Source organism: Xenopus laevis, chromosome 1S (genome assembly GCF_017654675.1).
Source record: "Xenopus laevis strain J_2021 chromosome 1S, Xenopus_laevis_v10.1, whole genome shotgun sequence".
NCBI lineage: Eukaryota > Metazoa > Chordata > Amphibia > Anura > Pipidae > Xenopus > Xenopus laevis.
The window spans coordinates 119,303,401-119,323,715 of NC_054372.1; the positions used below are offsets into that span (position 1 = coordinate 119,303,401).

General features: G+C 35.4%; 1 protein-coding gene across 1 annotated transcript in view; it reads left to right on the plus strand.

The window, feature by feature from the left end:
- pip5k1c.S (phosphatidylinositol-4-phosphate 5-kinase, type I, gamma S homeolog) overlaps nucleotides 1-20,315 on the plus strand; it is a 68,412-nt gene that overhangs the window by 21,334 nt on the left and 26,763 nt on the right. The window contains 6 exon segments of the mRNA NM_001089262.1: nucleotides 6,893-6,961; nucleotides 11,842-11,972; nucleotides 15,427-15,544; nucleotides 17,296-17,448; nucleotides 18,580-18,766; nucleotides 18,769-18,879. Of these exon segments, the coding sequence (NP_001082731.1) occupies nucleotides 6,893-6,961; nucleotides 11,842-11,972; nucleotides 15,427-15,544; nucleotides 17,296-17,448; nucleotides 18,580-18,766; nucleotides 18,769-18,830 (720 nt within the window). The 3' untranslated portion in view covers nucleotides 18,831-18,879.

Below are 20,315 nucleotides of genomic sequence, written 5' to 3' on the forward strand. Positions count from 1 at the left end.
TCTTGGGAACAGATAAGGTTCATAAGACACCATATAAAGTGTGTTGTAGTAGCTTCATATTACATTTAAAGAACCAATCTGATTCCATTTTTAATGTACATTGGTATTTGTCTAATAGTAAAGGAGAATGTTTTTATTAATTTATTTTTTGGTCCCTTGCTCTAGCTTTGGTGAAGGTGCTGCTGAAGGTTTAGCTTGTTTAGCAGTTTTTAAAGATGCTATACAATACATCATTGATGTTAGCTCCTGCCCCAGTGGAACTAAAGGTGCTGTAGGCAATTTTTATGGAACCAGTTTTGTTTTTGAAGTGTGGGAGAACATTAGAGTACCTTGAGGAAACCCACGCAGACATAGAGAGAATATACAAATACCTTGCAGATAGTACACATGCGTAGGGATCTAATATATATATATATATATATATATATATATATATATATATATATATATATATATATATAATGGCTCAAAAGAATCTATCACACACAGGACTTATGGAGAAAAAAAGGTTTTTATTTGAACAGCTAGGCCTTGGTGCCGAAACGTTGGGGCCATTCTCATTTTTCATAAAAGTAAAAATTATTTTTTCAAACCACCCTCTCTCTAAATTGTATTTGTTTTGAGTGTGCAAACATGCAGATATAAATTATTGATATAGGTTACCTGCAGTAGGGGTAACATTTGTTCCTGCACCTCTTGCTATTTTTTGAAAGTTCTGGTGTGCCCTCCATTCATTATTAACTCTATTTGTATTTACAACATCCCATAAACTCCGGTTTAAGCAAATAATTCAAATTTTTTAAATTATTTCTGTTTTCTTCGATTTAATCTTGTATTTAAGGTGAAGTGATCCAAATAATAGAAACTTCCCTTATCTGGAAATCCCCAGACCCCAAGCATTCTGGATAACGGATCCCATACCTGTAGTAGATAACAGCATTTCTAGCAAGAGTTGGTAAAGTGGCAATCCTAACTATATTCTTGGTAAGCAAGCCTAGACCTGTGATGTGTCCTTATGTGAAAGCAACCACCACCATCCCCCCACCTCAAGTGGCTGCCAGTGCAATTTAATTAAGCCTCGCAGGATTTTTAGTTTACTGTTTTAATAACGTCTCCTTCAGTGTCAGAATTGTGTTTCCAAATACATTGGATGCATACTTCCCAAAGGTATAAACAGAAAAGCTCAAGACAAATCCGTGTGTGTATGTTATAATTAAAAAAAATCTCTGTGGTGCTTATTAGCATCAATACAGAAGGTAATGAATAAACAATTGTACAGTATTGCCAAACCCTTGTTTTTATGAACGTTTCAACAATAATGGTTAGGAATAGGATATAAGCTACTTTGCATGCAGATAGAACCTTCCTTTCAAAAGGGTTTTGAGGTATATTTGGGTTTTTAGCTATTCGTGCATGAGATTGTAACTTTCCATAACTTGATGGGTTATGAGTGAATTTTAACCAGGTCCCTGAAAGGTTGATTCCCGTGTAATCCAATTATCCAGTAGATGGAATAATGGCCAGGTCTTCTGTGTTGGAAGTCTGACTGGGATCTAGAGGGGTCACACAATAAAGGGATCCCACAAAGAGAGTTATGGTCAGGCAGTTTAGGCAAACATTTTGTTATTGCAATTCCCAGGTCTATAAAGTAATTTAGCCCCTTGTTGTGTGGAACAGCCCAACATTAACTACCCGACAAGCACAAGATAAGAAATGTGATACCCAGCATAAGATATGAAATCATATGTGCATCATATTCTTGCTATCTATTTCTAACACAGTTTAACTAAACATTAACTTTTATAATCCAAGTGTTATAATCAAAGTAACTCGCAGATGTTAGCAGTCCTATAGTGGTATTCATGGGAATGAGAGAAGAGGTGTTAAAGGAACAGTTCAGTGTAAAAATAAAAACTGGGTAAATAGATAGGCTGTGCAAAATAAAAAAAATTTTCTAATATAGTTAGAGTGCATAATGCAAAAGAAATTGTACATTGTGCCCATTTTTCACTTTACATCCTGCCTTCTTGTAATACCTCTAGGTAACTTTCCCACATTGATTAAATGAAGTGGAAAGTCTCCCAAGACGAAATTAAAGCATGTCTGAGTATTTATATATTCATGTTTATACATGAATATGGCAGGTCACTTGTAGGACCCAAACAGGACAAAAATAGGCTGAAATCCTGATGCCTCCAGTGGAAAACAAGCCATTTTATTTCTTAGTTGGCAACCTATGACAACAAACTGTTGAAATTCTAAAGCAATCTTTCCCTTCCTTATAACCAGATTATTTCACACATGACATGCATGATGACTGAATCGTGATAATATTATGAAGTCTAGCCAAAAAGTCTATGGAATCCACTGAACAGCCCTTATTTTTATACGTCAGAGCTGGGTTTGGTCTTTGTTTGTAGTTCTTGACATTTCGGCCGTTGTTTTTTTCTAAATTCTTATTCAGACACAGCTCTGTTATTTGACGTGGGTTGCCTCTTTCTACAGCACATAGGTTGGTTGCTTGCTTTTCTACTTATGGTGCCAACTGCCAATATTTCAGGTTGCTTTAATGAGCCATGACTTGAGGTGTTTTGGACACCCAAAATTTAAATCACTATAAATCTACTTTGAATAGTGCAGGACGTTTCAATATAATGAAATAAAATGTGCAAACTATCATTTTATGATCTGATTAGTTGGCAATCTCCCCCTGGTGAGTTATCAATTTATCATTAGTGAGCTGCTAGTAGAGTGCTTCTCTCAGTACAAAATCACAAACATATTGCATACCATCCATTCTAGTGCCTCAACACATGGTGTGTCCAGCTTTGGCACCATAATGATTGTGTATTGATCACTGCCAGAGGCATACTTTTTTTTATACACTGCTGCGTAGAATAAACCAATGTTAGAGAACTTGAACGAGTAACATTTCCGGTGGCTTGTTTATTACACACAGTTCCAGGCCAAAATATTCTCATCATGTAGGATATGGGGAATCTAATATTTGCAGAAGTATGGCAGACTACATAATCCATCAATGCAGAAGAGTTCTGGTCATGCAATGACCTGCCTGTGACTCCATTGCTAATGTAACTATATATTGTTCCTATAGAGAGGAAGATATTGTGGTTTACAAGAACACTATTAACAACTTTAAGGTACTTTCAATGAGATGTGAGCACCAACAGTAAGGTGGTTATTTACTCAAAAAAGGCCTGACCAAACTAGAATCTAAGATTTGACCTTATTTATCATTGAAAAAACTCGATAAAATCAGTTTGGGAAAAAAACATGTTTTTTGTGAAAAAACCCCCCAGAATTTTTCAGGTTTAATGCCAAAACACTCATGAAATCGCTCAGATATTTGGCCAAAACACACCACAGACCATGATATCTTCAAATTTGAAATGGGACCTTTACCACTGACTTCTACAGGATGCCGACTGCTTGGAAATTGAGTATTTTCTGATTAGGACTTTTAGCAGCCTTGGGGTATAATAAATCACTAAAATTCGAGTTTATTTTTTCCACTAAAAATTCTGATTTTATAGTAAAAAAAAAAAACCTTGAATCTATTGAGTTTTTGGCATTCGGATTTGAATTAATAACCCCCAAAAAGTTTTTTTTGTCTATTTGTCTTTTAGTGAAAGGCTTTTCAGCTGAAAACCAGAGAGTATATGAGAACACAAACATATTATGCCCCCTACTTTTCCAAAGCACTTTTTTATGCCATAATCTGTTATCATTCTGACCCATGTGGAATTCTGGATAATCAACCCATTCTGTTGAAAAACTTGGACAGCCTTTTGTTAATTATCATCTTTTGTTTATTGAGCTGTTGCAGTGAAAATGTTGAGATAAAATCGGACTTTGATAAATAACCCCCCTAGTGTATGCACAAGAAGTAAGCAATGAAGCATGGCCCCGTTGTTCATACCTCCCAACTGTCCCGTTTTTAGAGGGACAGTCCCTCTTTTGTACTGGAAAGTCAAGTTTTTCTCTGCACTGAACAGCCAGCAAAAGAAACCAAGTTTCTAACTTAATTGGCTTTTGGCAGAGAGCCCAGAACAGCCACCAGCAGATAAGATACGTTTGTAACAATTTTGAGATAAGCAAATAAGTAATTGTAACAATATAAGATAATAGGTCCCTTGGGAAATGTTAGACTTACAGCTTAAAGGGCAATTCACCTTCATTAGCAAAACTGTAATAGCTGGAAAAAAACCCACAGAAATATGTTCAAACTTTAATAACCTGCCAAGTTTTGTATTATGGACATGGTTATTAGGGGATGTGGTCACAGAAATGGGCGTGGTCAGAATTTTTTTTGCCCTGACAGCTTTTTTGTCCCTCTTTTTATTTCCAAAATGTTGGGAGGTATGCCATTGTTAACCTGCAATAACTGTATGTGGGTGTGCATGATGTGTTCCACAATGGTTACAATGGCAAACACATTCATATGGGAAACTTCACAGTACTGCAAGGAAACCATAACAAAAGAATTCATACTGTGAGAGCTTACAGTCTACTTTAAAATAGAAGTACCCAGCATTTTAACAAACTAAAGTTAGCAAAAATTGACTTGAGCATTTCAGTTATTAATAGAAAATTTCAGGTGGCTCGGTTTCCTGTCTCAACTAGAAAGAAGCCTGTGTGGGTTTTTTTTGCACTTCAAAAAGAACAAGAATGCAACTGTTTATTAGAGAAACAATGTCCTTGCCGCTACTTAGATAATGTGAGATGCTTTATTTTGTGGAAAATGTAAGCAGAATTGCAACAGGTCAACTGTTATTACACAACTTATCCACTTAACTCTACATTTTTGTGTATATATCCATTCAGTAAAAGCACTACAGACAATTTCATATTGCTTAATTATTACACATTTATTATACAGGAATGGCATGCCATTTTGGGGACATAAGTAGTTTTTGTTAAAAGGATCAGCTGTAACCAAAATAAATTACTGAATGGGTCTATCAGTCCTGTGAGTTGTAGTCATACTATAGTAAGTATTCAAGAAAAAATGGGATAGAGCTAGTTGTAGTGTGTCTTTCCATTTTAAAGCTACCCTGGCAACCTGAAAAATGTGCCATTATACAAAAAAAGTGTCTACATCGCATGTAAACCATTTCTCTGGTAATTGCTTCTAAGTACTGTTGTTGAGTCAGTAGCCGGGGCCTCCCTCTCATAGCCAGCTGTATAGGTGGTCTTGAAGGTTGCTGCTATTAGTATAATTTCTTATAGGTATAATTATGCACATGAAGAACCACAAATGTCTTGTTTCTAGCACTAGGTGTGGAAGAGTGAAAAAGCCAATCACTTCTCTTAAAGAAAGAACATTAATACTGTCCTAACAAAACAAGCTGCTTCAACTGAGTATAATGGGAGTATTCTGCTATTTCTTGTGTATCTGTAAGCTAATATTACCGTTAATGTTACCGTATACATGTATATTTTTATTTATATAACACAGCGCTGTACAGCAGAACAATAAAAATAACAAACTGGGTTGAGTACAGTAATAAATACAAATAAATAAAAAGTACAGTTACATTAACGATTAAGAGCAAAGTGTCAGAGACTAGTGGAAGGAAATCTCTGCCCCATAGAGCTTAACGTCTACAAGGAAGAGACAAACAAACTTGGTTGAACAGCTTTTTTTAAAGTAGCCATTCATAGGTAGATTTAAGATGCCAGTTTGGCTCCTTCAGATTAAGTTGGCAACTCCTCTGCTTGTCAACAGGCCCACTTGATATCTGTCTAAAACCTGTGAACTGTGACAAAGGTTATTGTTCTATTAGAACTTCCAGCACCCTAAACAGTCTTTGGCTATTAGATGCTGTAAATGTATAATTTAAAATGAAGGTAAGAGTAAGCTCTTTTAGGTAGGACCTCCTGGTTATTGTTTTTGTAGGTAAATTTGTGTGTTAACTGTATACACCAATTTATTGTACAGCACTACAGGATATGTTTGTGCTTTATACTGTAAATACATGTTAATACGTGTATTTATTGTATGTCTTTACATTTGATTTGGGCAGGCTAAAAAAGACTAAGCAATGAAATGTTAGTTGAGCTAACAACTGAATATGTAAAAACGCCTCTGTAGGTTGATAAATACAATTCTTCCAGCAAATCATGCAGGATCAATACAATCACAACATACACAGTCACCTGTGTCTAAATAACAATTGTTTTATGAAAGCAAAACCTTTATTTGTAATACCTACACAGTAACCTACATATTTCCCAGGGATTTGAGAATATGTGCCTAAATGATAAATGCACTGGATCACCTCTGCTCCACATGACTGACTGCTGAAGAAAGGTGTCCCATGGTTCAGGCAGTAGCTATGCAGGCTGGGAATGTGGGTGTTAGATTCATATTTCAATGAGCCTGCATGTTGATTTGCAGACTTTACTGTTTTTCATATCCAATGTTTTATGTCTTTTGGGGTCTAATGCTTGCCATTTTCATGGTGTAACACAATGATTTGCAGCCAAAAGCAGCATTAATGCTGCATTACAGAACAAGCCTTAGCTTCATTGTGAGGTTTTAAAACTAGTAAATCCCAAGTGATTTCTCCCTATTTTAAATCCTGCCAAACATCTAAGAATGTAAGGGATTCTGTGTTACATTTTTAAGCAGCTTGATTGTTATGAAACACCAGCAAGTGCTGCAGTGGGGTCAGGTATTATGCACAGCGGGTAGTTAGTTCCCTCCTTTTGGAACTTGCAGAACCTGACAGGGATGGGATGGAACAGAACAAAGAAGGTAAAAGAGTCCTCTCGTGCATCCCCAGTGAAGGCAGCTGATTAAAAAGAAATGTATTGCCCTTATTGTGCTAGCAGGTAACTATATCTGGAATTGTTCTATTTTCTACAGATGTCTACAGTAACAGAAAATGGAAGTTCTACAAGTGACAAAGCAAATGAAGAGAAAACATATAAAAAAGTAAGTGTACATTGACAAATCTTTTATATATTTTTTTGTTGTCCTTGAGGCCAATAATTATATAATTATCGCCTTTCTTCAAAAAACTTTTTACCACCGCAATTTTATAGCAAATTGTATTAATGGTAATTACTCTGTGTATGTTATTTGATAGAAGTCAGTTCACCACCTGGTCATCAGCTCCCTACATTGTTTCAGGGGTTAGAGCCAGTAGGGCAGGGATTGTATAGAGTCAGCCATATACTGCATTTAATACCCTTTCAACTGTTCTTTGTATGGATTTGAAAATATATTGTATAACAAGACTTACGGTATTTACTAAAGATCGTATTTTAGTGGTTTTAGAGGTGTTTGAAGCCATGACTAAACTGAAAAACTCTAAAACTACAAATGTCCTGAGATTTAGTTAAAATTCAGAATAAAAAAGTATAAACTACAAAAAACAAAAACAATTCACTAAAAATATGAATACCTCAAAAAATTTAAATTTTTCAGACAATTTCTAGTGGAGAAAAATTCTGAACACTTCTTAAAGTCTGAATTGATTTAAAGCAGTCCAATAGGATCAGCGCAGCTTGACTTCTATAGCACCTCAATAACTTTACTTGGTGACGTTTTGCTTTTGTGGTTTTTTTTCACTTAATTTCAAACCTTTTTTTTTAGAAATATAGAAAAACACAAATTTTTAGAGATTGAAAAAAATTGAAATTCAGTTGTTCAATGCTCCAGAATACAACCTGGATGGGGGCACATCTGTAAATCCAGAATAGCCTGTACAAAGGCACATCTGTGAGTCCAGAATAGCCTGTACAAGGGCACATCTGTAAGTGCTAGGCTAGTTTATCAAGATATTCTGTTGGTTTAGTGTTCAATAATGTAGAGGACCATTGTATATATATTTTATTGTCATATAATAAATCAGAGTATTCTAATGTAGTGAATCAAATGCATGGAGGCAGAAGTATTCTACAGTGGTAAATATGTCTATGCCATATTATAGCCATTTGCTACGATGGGATCATTCAAGATAATGGGAATTCCTTATGTTATATCTTACCCTTCATTTATACCTGAAAATGCAACTGAATTGTTTCTTAAAAATTAGTATGTTGGCAGGGTGAGTGTGCTGAAATCTGGCTCAGAATTGAAGCATGGATCAGACAAACGGAAGATCAATTTTGGGCCATAAAAAAAGTCATGGTAAACACATAAAAGCCTTAGTGGGAAATATAATGTAAATCATAAACAGAAAAACAATTTGCATAGGTAAGAATCAAAATTTGCATGAAATGTTTTTTTGCATTGCAAATGTTCTTTTCACTTTTTTTCTATTCATTTTTAATTATATTCCCCTCTAGAGTGGGTCCTTGTAATAATGCTTTTCATTATTACTCAGCTTTTCAGATTTGAGGCTCAGGTTTCAGGTTTGACGTCTCAGGTCAGGTGCATTGTAGGGCAGTTTTTCTGTGATAGTTAAAGCGAAGGCTCGGCCAGATATAGATAGGAGAGAGGGACCATTTGCTGGGTTATAGAATATACTGCTCAGTTTTTATCCAGTTTCCGTTTAAATGGGAGTAAATGCAGTCTATGATGGATCAGGAATCTTGATATACTGTAGATATACACTAGGTACTAATACAGTGAATGTTATACCTATCCTCTTTGATGGAGTCTCTTTATATGGTTTATATGAGAAGCTGGGGAAATGGCTGGGATCTTTGGGTAATTGCAGCAGCTGAATCACTTACAAGTAGGGATGCACCGAATCCACTATTTTGGATTCGGCTGAACCGCTGAATCCTTCGCCGCCGAATCCGAATCCTAATTTGCATATGCAAATTAGGGACGGGAAGAGGAAAATATTTTTGACTTCCTTGTTTTGTGACAAAAAGTCACGCGATTTCCCTCCCCACCCCTAATTTGCATATGCCAAATCCTGCTGAAAAAGGCTGAATCCTGGCCGAATCCTGAACCGAATCCAGGATTCGGTGCATCCCTTCTTACAAGTTACCCACCCATGGGCTGTATTGTGCAAACTGCAATAAGCAGTGATGGAAATACCTTCTGCAGCACATATTTCATAACAATAGGTGGGCTCACAGTGTTAAGCTGCCACTGTATGTATGACCTTATGACGACTGGCCAGTATTTTTGGCTCAAATATATATATATATTAGTAAGAATTTATAAATATTTAAAAACAATAGTTAGCTTTATCTTCTATGTTTTTTTATTTTTAGAATTGTTTCACTGTAAAGCTGTGATTATACATATATTCAAATGACACAGCAGTCTGACCGAATGTGATTAAACAATACACTTTTAAAATGTCAGCCAAGAGGAGGTTTATTATTATATGTTGTGTTTGGCAAAAATGTTACAGGATCACCAGCCTGTCAAATATTTGTTTTTCTTTATTCTCTGTTATGTGTTTTGCTGGCAAAATGGAATGTATGAACACAGGTTTAACCACACCCATGCAATACAAACATATGGCCTCACACTTAAAGGGAATTAGATGCAAGTATAGGTTATATGAAGTATCATTCACAGATTTATGCATACACATATCTTAATGGCAGTTAATAACTGCGGTATGCCATAATTAACCAATGCGGAATGAAGTCAAAATTAATGTGTACAAGAAGTACAAATTCTTGATTGGCTCATTTGTGGACTTGGGGTACATGGGAGTATTGGGAGGCTGGAGTTGTCTCCCAACATCATGTTCCTCTCAGGGTCATGGCTTTTTAGCCACACCCAAGTCATACTAATAAACCTGAGCTATAGTTCTCCTGCCATCCAACCTTTTTAAAAACAACAAATCGGAACCTCTTCAAACACCTTAACTAGCAACATTTACTCCTACCAGTCCCTAAGCTCAAGAAATTCATTCAATGCTTTTAACTTCATTTTTTTTGAATATAGAGAATGGTATGGAGTAACATGTGAACAAATAACTGGAGCATTTGTTCTAATTCTCTCTGGTTTGAGCACCCTATAGCTGATTGCACGCAATTAGCTGGGAGCTCTTAAGCTTTGGATTACTACTAAGAAGCAGTGCTTTTGTGTTATGCAGCAATGTATATGCAAAAATGTGAATTGCTGTTTTAGATGCACTAGTAACAGTGAATAGAAATAAAAGTATTGCTTCTATTTTGTTGCAAATATCTTCATGCTAGCAGCACCTCTGCAGATTGAGTGTATTAGTACACGCATTCCCCAAACAAAATGTTATTTACCACCTCCAATTAAGTTGAATGGGATATGAATGAAAGCACCAGCACTGGCAATTTTAAACCTGAAAACACCGAGGGGGTTATTTACTAAAGTCTGATTCTTTCTTATTGGAGTTTGAAAGGAGAAAACACAATTTTTTTCTTGGAAAAAAGCCACACATTTTTGTGATTTATTAAACCCTGAGGCTACTAAAAGTCAGAATAAAAAGTACTCTGAAACCTGCCAAGGTCATGTAGAAGTCAATGGCAGATGTACCTTTTACAATTGAAAAATATCATGATCTGTGCAGGGTTTTGTATGATGATCCGTTTTTTTGGCCATCAAATCTGAGAAAAATCATATGGTTTGAATTTTTTCATGATTTTATCATGATTTTTCCCGCACCAGAATTTTCTAATTATTTTTTGATAAATAAGGTAAAATTGTAGATGGGAGTTTTGTCAAAGTTGTTTCACTTAAATAATAAAATAATTTCGGATTTTAGTAAATAACCCCCTCAATGTGTGCAATATGGGGTGTCACGCCTTAAACAATTCATTGTATGTAAAAGTTTAATTTTGTATACAAGATCATTTTTTTTCTGCTTTAGCTAAATTATAGAGAGAGTTTTGTGTTACACCTCTTAAATGAAAATTATACCCCCAAAATGAATACTTTAGCAACAGATAATTCGTATCAAATAAAGTGGCATAATAAAGAATATTACCAAACTGGTATATATATATTTAAGTAAATTACACCTCTTAAATGAAAATTATACCCCCAAAATGAATACTTTAGCAACAGATAATTCGTATCAAATAAAGTGGCAAATTAAAGAATATTACCAAACTGGTATATATATATTTAAGTAAATTACACCTCTTAAATGAAAATTATACCCCCAAAATGAATACTTTAGCAACAGATAATTCGTATCAAATAAAGTGGCATATTAAAGAATCTTACCAAACTGGTATATATATATTTAAGTAAATATCACCCTTTTACATCTCTTGCCTTGAGCCCTCATTTTATGATGGTCTCTTTGCTGCTTTAGAGATGATCTGACCAGAAAATACTGCAGCTCTAACTGTAACAGGAAAAAGTGTGGAAGCAATAGACAGAACCCTGTCTTTTTTTTTTTGTGACCTAACATGTATGGCTTGTTTGTGTGCACCGTGAATCCTAGGATCCCAGAAGGTGGCCCTTATTTTTTAAAATGGCAGTTTTCAATTTATGATTACCAATTGGCACATAATACTACAAAAGTCTTTTATGAAAATGGTTTATTTACACGAAAATTTTACATATGAGCTGTTTTGTGCAATATATTTTTATAGAGACCTACATTGTTTTGGGGGGGGGGTATAGTCTTCCTTTAATTCAGCTTCTTGTGTAACTGTTTTAAATTTGTAAAACACTGTCTATTTTGTATGCCCACTGATTTTTTCTTTATAACAGAGCTGGGCCATTTCTTTCATGGCCCAGTAAATCAGAATAGGCCGGATACTGTCACTTCAGATATAAAATTACAGTCTCTTCAAAGCTACTTTTAAAAAGGAGTCTAGCACAAAGACAGCTAAGTACACAAAACAATGGCTCACTTGTTGAAAATTGAAAGGTAAAATGTATATAATACACAAATATTCTCTTTGCAGACAACGTCATCAGCTATTAAAGGAACCATTCAGCTGGGAATAGGCTACACCGTGGGTAACCTTACATCCAAGCCAGATAGAGATGTTCTTATGCAAGACTTTTACGTAGTTGAAAGTGTATTTTTACCTAGGTAAGTGCATAAAGCTCCCATTAAAAATACATTATCTCATAGTGTACTGTAGAAATATTATGTGTCTTTTTCACATTTTTGTTAGATTTTCAAACCATTTTAAGTCAGTCTTGCAAGGCTTTTTGTAACTGCATCCCCAATTAGTGGGGACAGTGTACAGAAGCAGGAGTGACTGAAGATTGCAGCTATGTTTGCATTTATATGGTTTGCTTTGTTTTTACCACTAACTTATATTAATAAGTTTGTTCTTTTAGGCAGGATATCTGCTATATATAGACGTGTGAATACAATTTCACATTAATATTTAGACTGTAGCCTCTAAGTATTCCATTTTCCTCTGCATAAAATACTTAATAGAAAATTCAATGTGGTTACTACGTATACAGTATAAAGGCAGTTTAGTGTTTTGAAGAAATAAGTTTAAACTGTATTATAAACTTAGCTTTTATTATGACTACATTGGGTAACATGTCTGAGCGAGATTGAAAAAATTTTATTAGTCTAATATCTGTGTCCTTTTATAGGCAAATGTAGGCAGTGTTACTGTAGATATTTTCAGCCTTTTTTCCAGTTTGTAGAATAAAGATGTGTTTCAGACAATGTGACCATTTCTGAGAAGTGCCAGTCCCAATAAATGTTCTTACACAGATCTTACCATTTATACCCAGCTATTTATACCCAACTTCAGTGCAGTCTCTTTTAAAAGTATATTTGTTGGTGGAATGTAGCAGGATGATCACAGCACCCCTTCATCATTTTACCTGTACTTGAACACCAATGACTTACTATAACTTTGTAGACTATCACTTTCCCCATTCTTACATTAAGGGGCAGATTTATCTAAGTGCGAATTTAGAACTCACCACAATAAAACTCACTCACTTTCTGTTCATTCCTGTAAAATTTTCTAAAAGCATATTTATCAAATGGTGCACTCCATTGATAAATACGAATCTAAAAGTCCCATAGGAATAAATAAAATATGGGTGAGATTTTCTGTGGTGAGTTCTAATTCACATTTTGATAAATCTTAGTGATATAGTGTTTTTGAATAATGATATATATATTCTACATACTCAAAATCATTAAGCTGTAGATAGCTGGGACTTTGAACATTTAATATTGTAAGGGGTAAAGTGTCCCTTTTTTCCATTGACCCATGCAGGTCTACATGCATGCTGTTATGTCCTTTAGCTAGAGGTGGAAAGAGACAATGGATCCATATCTCTGGTAGCTTGAATCTCATCTATAAATCATGGCTGGACTGTTGTGTTTTCAAAATAAGGAAGTAAACAATGCCATATTAGCTCAGAGAAAAAAGACTTATCTTGCCTATGTTTATAATGAAAAAGAGTAATGCTAAATATTTTTTAGCTACTCAGCATTTAAATTATTTCCCCTCTTGCTCTGGGTAATTGCATTATATCAATTAAAAAAGTTATTTTCTATTTTTCTTCATTTGAGGAGACATTGCAGACTAGTTTCCCTTTTCCAACAATCGTTTTTTATTGTCATTTTATATTACACAAAGTAATGGTTATATAATGGAAAATAAAAATAAGGAGAAAAGGCTAATCATACAAAATATCAATATATATAACAAAATGATCAAAAATATTAACACATTGCTGGTTTGTCAAAGATATACAATTTGTTATATACATATTTAAGGATTATATTATAAATATAGGATTATATTATATTATTAAAGACTTGGGTCCCTGAAATGCACTGCATTGATTGAGTAAACAGGGCACATGGAATTCCTATGCTGAAGGATATATGTGCAGTGTTTATATAGAGAGTAAGGCCCTGGTTTGAGTACCTGTATGCCTATAATGTAACCAAGGTTGCCAAGTATTTACAAATTTAGCATTAATAAATATAATAATATATAAATTAATAGACTGTCATAATCCAGTCAATGTTTTGCTTAAAGGTTGGGAATATGATAGCTTTACTCATCAATGCTTTAGCTATGATTTGCTTGGCTTCTATAAAAATTATTGTGAGTAGATTGTGTTGTAGTTTAGTAAAGCCCCCGCATTTACCATTTGAGGTTCCCAACTAAGGTTGACAAGAAATATTGAAAATATGACGTTATATACTCTGATACAGAATCATGTGACCGTAGGACATGTCCACCATATATGATATAACAAACCTGTTTGAGTACAACTCCGGAAACATTTGGGATTGGCATTATGAATAAATTAAGATATTCTGCCAGCGTAACATAACTTTATATGAGGCTTCTAATAGGATGGTGTTACTAGAGCTACGTTTTGCAATCTGCCAAATCTCAGACTACTGTTCAGGTTCAAGAGCTTGGTTAATGTCTTCCTCCCAGGCTTTAACATAGGCATGGTATCTTGGATTGTTTATATTACACAACGCAAGGTAGATTACGGAGATCATATGGGATAGGTTAGAGGAGTCAATACGCCAATTTTCTAGAAAGGAGATGTAGCCTTCAGTCTGCATCCATTAGGCTTTTAAAGAAGCTATAAAGTGCAAAATTTGATTTGCCCTGAATGATTCTGAGGTGGGAAGTTGATGTTGTTCATGTACATTTGCTTGAGTCAGTGGGCCCCAAGAATTAAGGAATTGAGTTACCCTGGTAAGATGATTATCATACCACCCGATTTATAGGGAAATGAGGAGAGCACTCTGCAAGCATATAAATGCTGTGGTTATCCTTTTATTAGTCGACTACTTGTACACGACATGTTTCAGGCCTATGTGCCCTTAATCAAGTGATTATCATACCACCATTGAAATGAGGCTACAGATTAACCTGGGATGAACAGAGGGTTCTGACATATGGGAGCAGCAGGCGTCCAAGGGGACACACGTTTTGAGCAATATTTGATCCTGTCCCATATAGTCAGGGTGGTTTTTAGACATGGGCAACTATTTGGAAGAGACCAGACCATAACCTTTCTGCTGCATGGGGTACAAAAATAATTTTACAAAGTGACCCACTGTGTGCCAGATGATCCTTGGTATAGAATAGGTATAGCAGTTAACTGGGATGCATAATATTGATAAAGGAAGATAGGGAGCCAATTGCTTATTTACATTGGCAAATGGTTGCTTTTGCTAATGTAGGTTAGACTTGCTAGACACTAGGTAACTGATGTTGATGCACCTGATGCTGTTGCAGTGCATTATTGTTTCTCCCTGTTCAAAGTACATACCATTAAACTGCAAGGAATACATTTACTTAGAATACATTTACTCAACCTCAGGGTTTAACTATATTAGTTTTAATTATATTAGCACAGTGTTGTACTTCCTCTAATACAAGTTAATTGAAGTTAGCTTCTGTTTGCCAGTTATGTGGTAACCTCCTAACTGCCAGTTTTTCTCTGAATTTCTCAAATTGTTGTTACGTCTACATCTGTTATTGCACCTCTATTAAAGTTTCTGTATTTTCCCCCAATAATTTTAGTGAAGGAAGCAACCTAACTCCAGCACATCGCTATCCAGACTTCAGGTTCAAGACCTATGCTCCTCTAGCTTTCCGATATTTTCGAGAACTTTTTGGTATCAAGCCAGATGACTACTTGGTAAGGACTTCTTTAATCATTTGACATAACCATAACCGAGGACGCGCGTGCGTAATTGTGCTTAACCGAGGATGCATGTGTGTAATTGTGCGTAACCGAGGGCGCGCTTTTGTGGCCGTGCGCAAAGCACTTTGACTTCATAGCACTTTTCAATGTGGTAACACTTGCCGGACTAGGGGTAGGCTGCATATAAGGTAAGTGCCTGCCGCCCCCAAACTTTGCGCCATAGGCACGTGCCTCTTTTGCCTACCCATAGTTCCGGGCCCTGACTTCCCCTTTCAAAAGAATTCTTATTGATATTACAAGATTATGGGAAAGGTTTTTGATGTTACATGTGCAAACCCTTATTTACTCACTCAATTGTGAAAAGCAGAGCAACAGTACTATTGTGCTTAGGACAAAAAAAGCAGTCTGTGTACAAAGTTTTCCTATTAACAACTTGATTCCTGCATGGAAGAGAGTTGATGTAGCACAGGGAAGGAGGTGTTTTTTATGTTATATTAATAACTACGTATTAGATAACATACTCATTTTACAAATGTCTAAAATTGTGTTGGCACAAAAAGATAATAGCCTCTGTCTGTATACCATTAATGGCTTGATAGATTAATGAGTTTCTGCCTAATTCAATCTGAACACTGCTATGATAGTCCACAATTTACCAATGTGTAAACAAATAGGCTAGTAATCTGTCCATTAGATCTCTGGTCCAAATGTTTAAATCTGCCAGTATGCATCCGGCTTTAACACTGGCCAGATACCTGTGGATCGTCCTTTTAATTCATATATTACTGTTTTTTTTTAATAGAGCAACACACCATTAGTTAGCTTCTAGAGGCTGTTTCACAGTTATTCATATTAATCTGCAATTAAATGATGTCAGAAAACTATTTTAAACAAAGAGCTAAGCAATAATATTTTTTTCTTATTGTATTTTTTATTGAAGTTTTCAACATAGCACAGAATATAAGTAGTAATTACCTATAGATCAGAGCAGTAGTTCTGTCAAAATAATATCATAATATATACAACATTTATTTATCCAATGATGTGCATAGACTGAAAAGAAGGAGAGGTTCTCAGTGGAGAAAGTGGAGGGTAGATGAAGTAGGGTCGATAGGAAAAAGGGGAGATAAAAAAAACTAAGCAATAATATTGAACAGGGTATACATCCAATGCAAATATTAAGGTGAGGTTATTTTAATTTCTTATCTTTAAATTTTAATGATCATTATGGCCATGGCTTGTTCTTAAACTAACTGAGCATGTGGGTTTAGCATTAACTGTGCGTTTGATAAACCTGTTGCTTTATTATAATTTATATTTTTTGTGTCCCTTGGTATTGCTAGTGGTTATACTAATTCTTCCAGCACAAAATTATAATTAGGTTAAATTACCTCTGTGAATAGAGCTGATTAAAATCTAATTGAAAGCTCTTATGTGCTAATTGCCATATTTATGCAGCTCATTAGGAGAAATGTGTTGCTTTTCATCTTCTAACCTTGACCTCAAAAAACTGCAAGGAAAAATTATCAAATAAATCTTGTTCATTTAACTGTTTCAACAATAATTTGCTGCAGGTACCCAGGCTTTAAGCCAAAGCTACCCTGTACTGAGAGCATATTTATTTGCTCTTTGATGAGTTTCCGATGGGAGGCAGGGAAGGAGTTCACAGGACAGGTCTTCATATATTTCTGTGTGCCTTATGGGCAAAATTTACATGTGCAATTAAATTCTATCTATTCTTTCAGTATTCACTCTGCAGTGAGCCATTGATAGAATTGTCCAACCCTGGTGCAAGTGGCTCCATATTTTTTGTAACAAGCGATGATGAATTTATCATCAAAACTGTTCAGCACAAAGAAGCAGAGTTTTTACAGAAGCTTCTCCCAGGGTACTACATGGTATGTTTCCAACTTTTATCTCTGGCTTTGGTCACTTATCTATTTGCTTTCCACACTATGGGGCTGATTCACTAAGCTCGAGTGAAGGATTCGAATGAAAAATACTTCGAATTTCGAAGTATTTTTTGGGTACTTCGACCATCGAATTGGTTAAATTCGTTCGAATTCGAACGAAATCGAACGAATCGAACGAAAAATCGTTCGACTATTCGACCATTCGATAGTCGAAGTACTTCCCCTTTAAAAAAAACTTCGACCCCCTACTTCGGCAGCTGAAAGCTACCGAAGTCAATGTTAGCCTATGGGGAAGGTCCCCATAGGCTTGCCTGTGATTTTTTGATCGAAGCATTTTCCTTCGATCGTTGGATTAAAATCCTTCGAATCGTTCGATTCGAAGGATTTAATCGTTCGATCGAACGGAAAATCCTTCGATCGATCGATTGCAGGATTAGCGCTAAATCCTTCGACTTCGATATTCGAAGTCGAAGGATTTCAATCCGAGGGTCGAATTTCGAAGTATTTTTAACTTCGAAATTCGACCCTTAGTGAATCGGCCCCTATATGTTTTATTACATGTATTGTATTCATAAGATATGCACTGCAGCAGCAGAAGTGTTCTTCTATCACTGTCGAACATTTTCCGAGCAAATACCCACATAGTCAACAAACGAAACAATAGGAAGAGGCACCAAAGATAGATTAGTCTACATATACAGCGGTTACTCCACACCTTGCGTGCTTTATATCGCTTGATGCTCTGAAGCAGCTATATTTTAGTTTTAGTGTTTTCATCTAATCACCCAGATTTCAATATCCTTGATTAATCATTTGAAGGATTTAGTGCAGAAAACACTTTCATAATTATTCAAGATACAAGATACTTGAGGATTATGGGTTTGGATTATATTTTGAAAAATTATATTTATATATATGTAACCTTGTAGAGCCCTAGAGCATGTTTCAACCAGAATTAGGAGTTTTTTTATGGCATACCTAAGGTCTTAAAGCAACTCAAGACCTTAATCAGAACACAGCCAGTATAGAATTCGTCTATTTGGTATATTATGATAAATCTATTAACATTTATATTTTATTTGATGAACTAACTCTGCATTGTTTTTGGTTCATTAGAATCTAAATCAAAACCCCAGGACACTTTTACCAAAATTTTATGGACTTTACTGTTTTCAATCTGGAGGAATAAACATAAGACTTGTGGTCATGAACAACGTTTTGCCACGATCTGTGAAGATGAATTACAAGTATGACCTAAAAGGTTCAACATACAAGCGCAGGGCCTCGAGAAAAGAAAGGGAAAAATCCTCCCCGACCTACAAGGATTTGGATTTCTTGCAAGAGACGCCCGAGGGATTATATTTTGATCCAGAAACTTACAGTGCTTTGATGAAAACACTACAGAGGGATTGTCGGGTATGTAAAATGATTCCATAACATGATGCTGAAATACTGTATATTAAGCACCAGATTAATCAAGGATCGAATAGTAAATTCGAATTTTCGAGTTTCAAAATTCACATGTCCAAATTTCCCCCTATCCCCCTATTCAAATGTAAATTTGAATGTGAGATTTATCACGCCTCAACCATGGAAACAGTTCTAATTTGAATATTCGCCACCTAAAACCTGCCGAGTTCATGTATAAGTCAATGGCAGAGGTCAGTTGAACCATTTGGAGATGTTAATTGTCTTCCTGACTTTCACCTTTTTTTTGGGAGAAAAATTAGATTCGTAGAAATTAAATACAGATCAAATACAATTAGAATTGTCGGGTCGTAACCATTTGATCAAATATTAGCCATTCAAAATTTTTTCTTAAATAACCTCACATTGTGAGTATATTCGAATTTAAAAAAATTCACATGAATTTGAAATTCGACCTTTAAAAAAATGGGCCTCTTAGGGGCACATTTATCAAGGGTCGAATTTCGAGTTCATAGTAGTTTGTAAAAACTCGCATGAACTCGAAATTTGGAAAAAAAAAGACCAATCAAAATATATTCCAAAAATACTAGTGTTTCCCAGTATTTTCTGACAGCTGGATTCACAAATCTATGTGTCCTGGTCCTCTAAGGAACAATTAATTGATATTTTGGATGACAACACTGTTGGAAAATTGTCTATAGGACCCTAGTTCAAATGTGTATACATTGTAAATTGGTATTCACCCTTGTCCATCAGTGAATTAACCAGTCTGGTAGGTTTTTTGCACTGAAAAATAACAGCAAGGAATCTCAGACACACCTTATATAAGCCTTGTGTATATAGCACCGGGTAGGAACAAAGGTGACTTAGACCCCTATCCCTGTGTTGTTGACACCAGTAAGTAATGCAAATGCTCTAACACTGGCTAGAGGTGGGAGAATAAGTGGCAGTTCTGTTTTTATTACAATTCACAAAATATTAAACCTGCAGATGGATGGTACTCTAATTTGTTAATGGGCTAATGGTTAATGTCAAGCTTTTTTTTCTTGTTTTTCATCATTGTACAGAATGTGTCCATACTCATTTGTGGCATGCTGGATGCTTAATCACAAATTAGCCAAGGTCCTGAGTATTCTGCATAACAGGTCCCGTACCTGTACAAGCATTACGATAATTTGGTCTGCTCTGTCGTCACTGATCACTAGAGTGCAAATACGAGTCTTTAAATGCAACAGTTGCAGTTATGTGACCATAACTTAATAAATATCTTGAATGAAAAGCATGAAATAGTAGGGCGATTTAGACTAGTGTCTTGAGATATACTGATCACCAGCTAAAGATCTACTGGTAGATCCCAATCTACCTTTTGGACTCCCCTGCCTTACACTTTAGAATGCATGTAAATAACGCTTACGGTTTAAGTG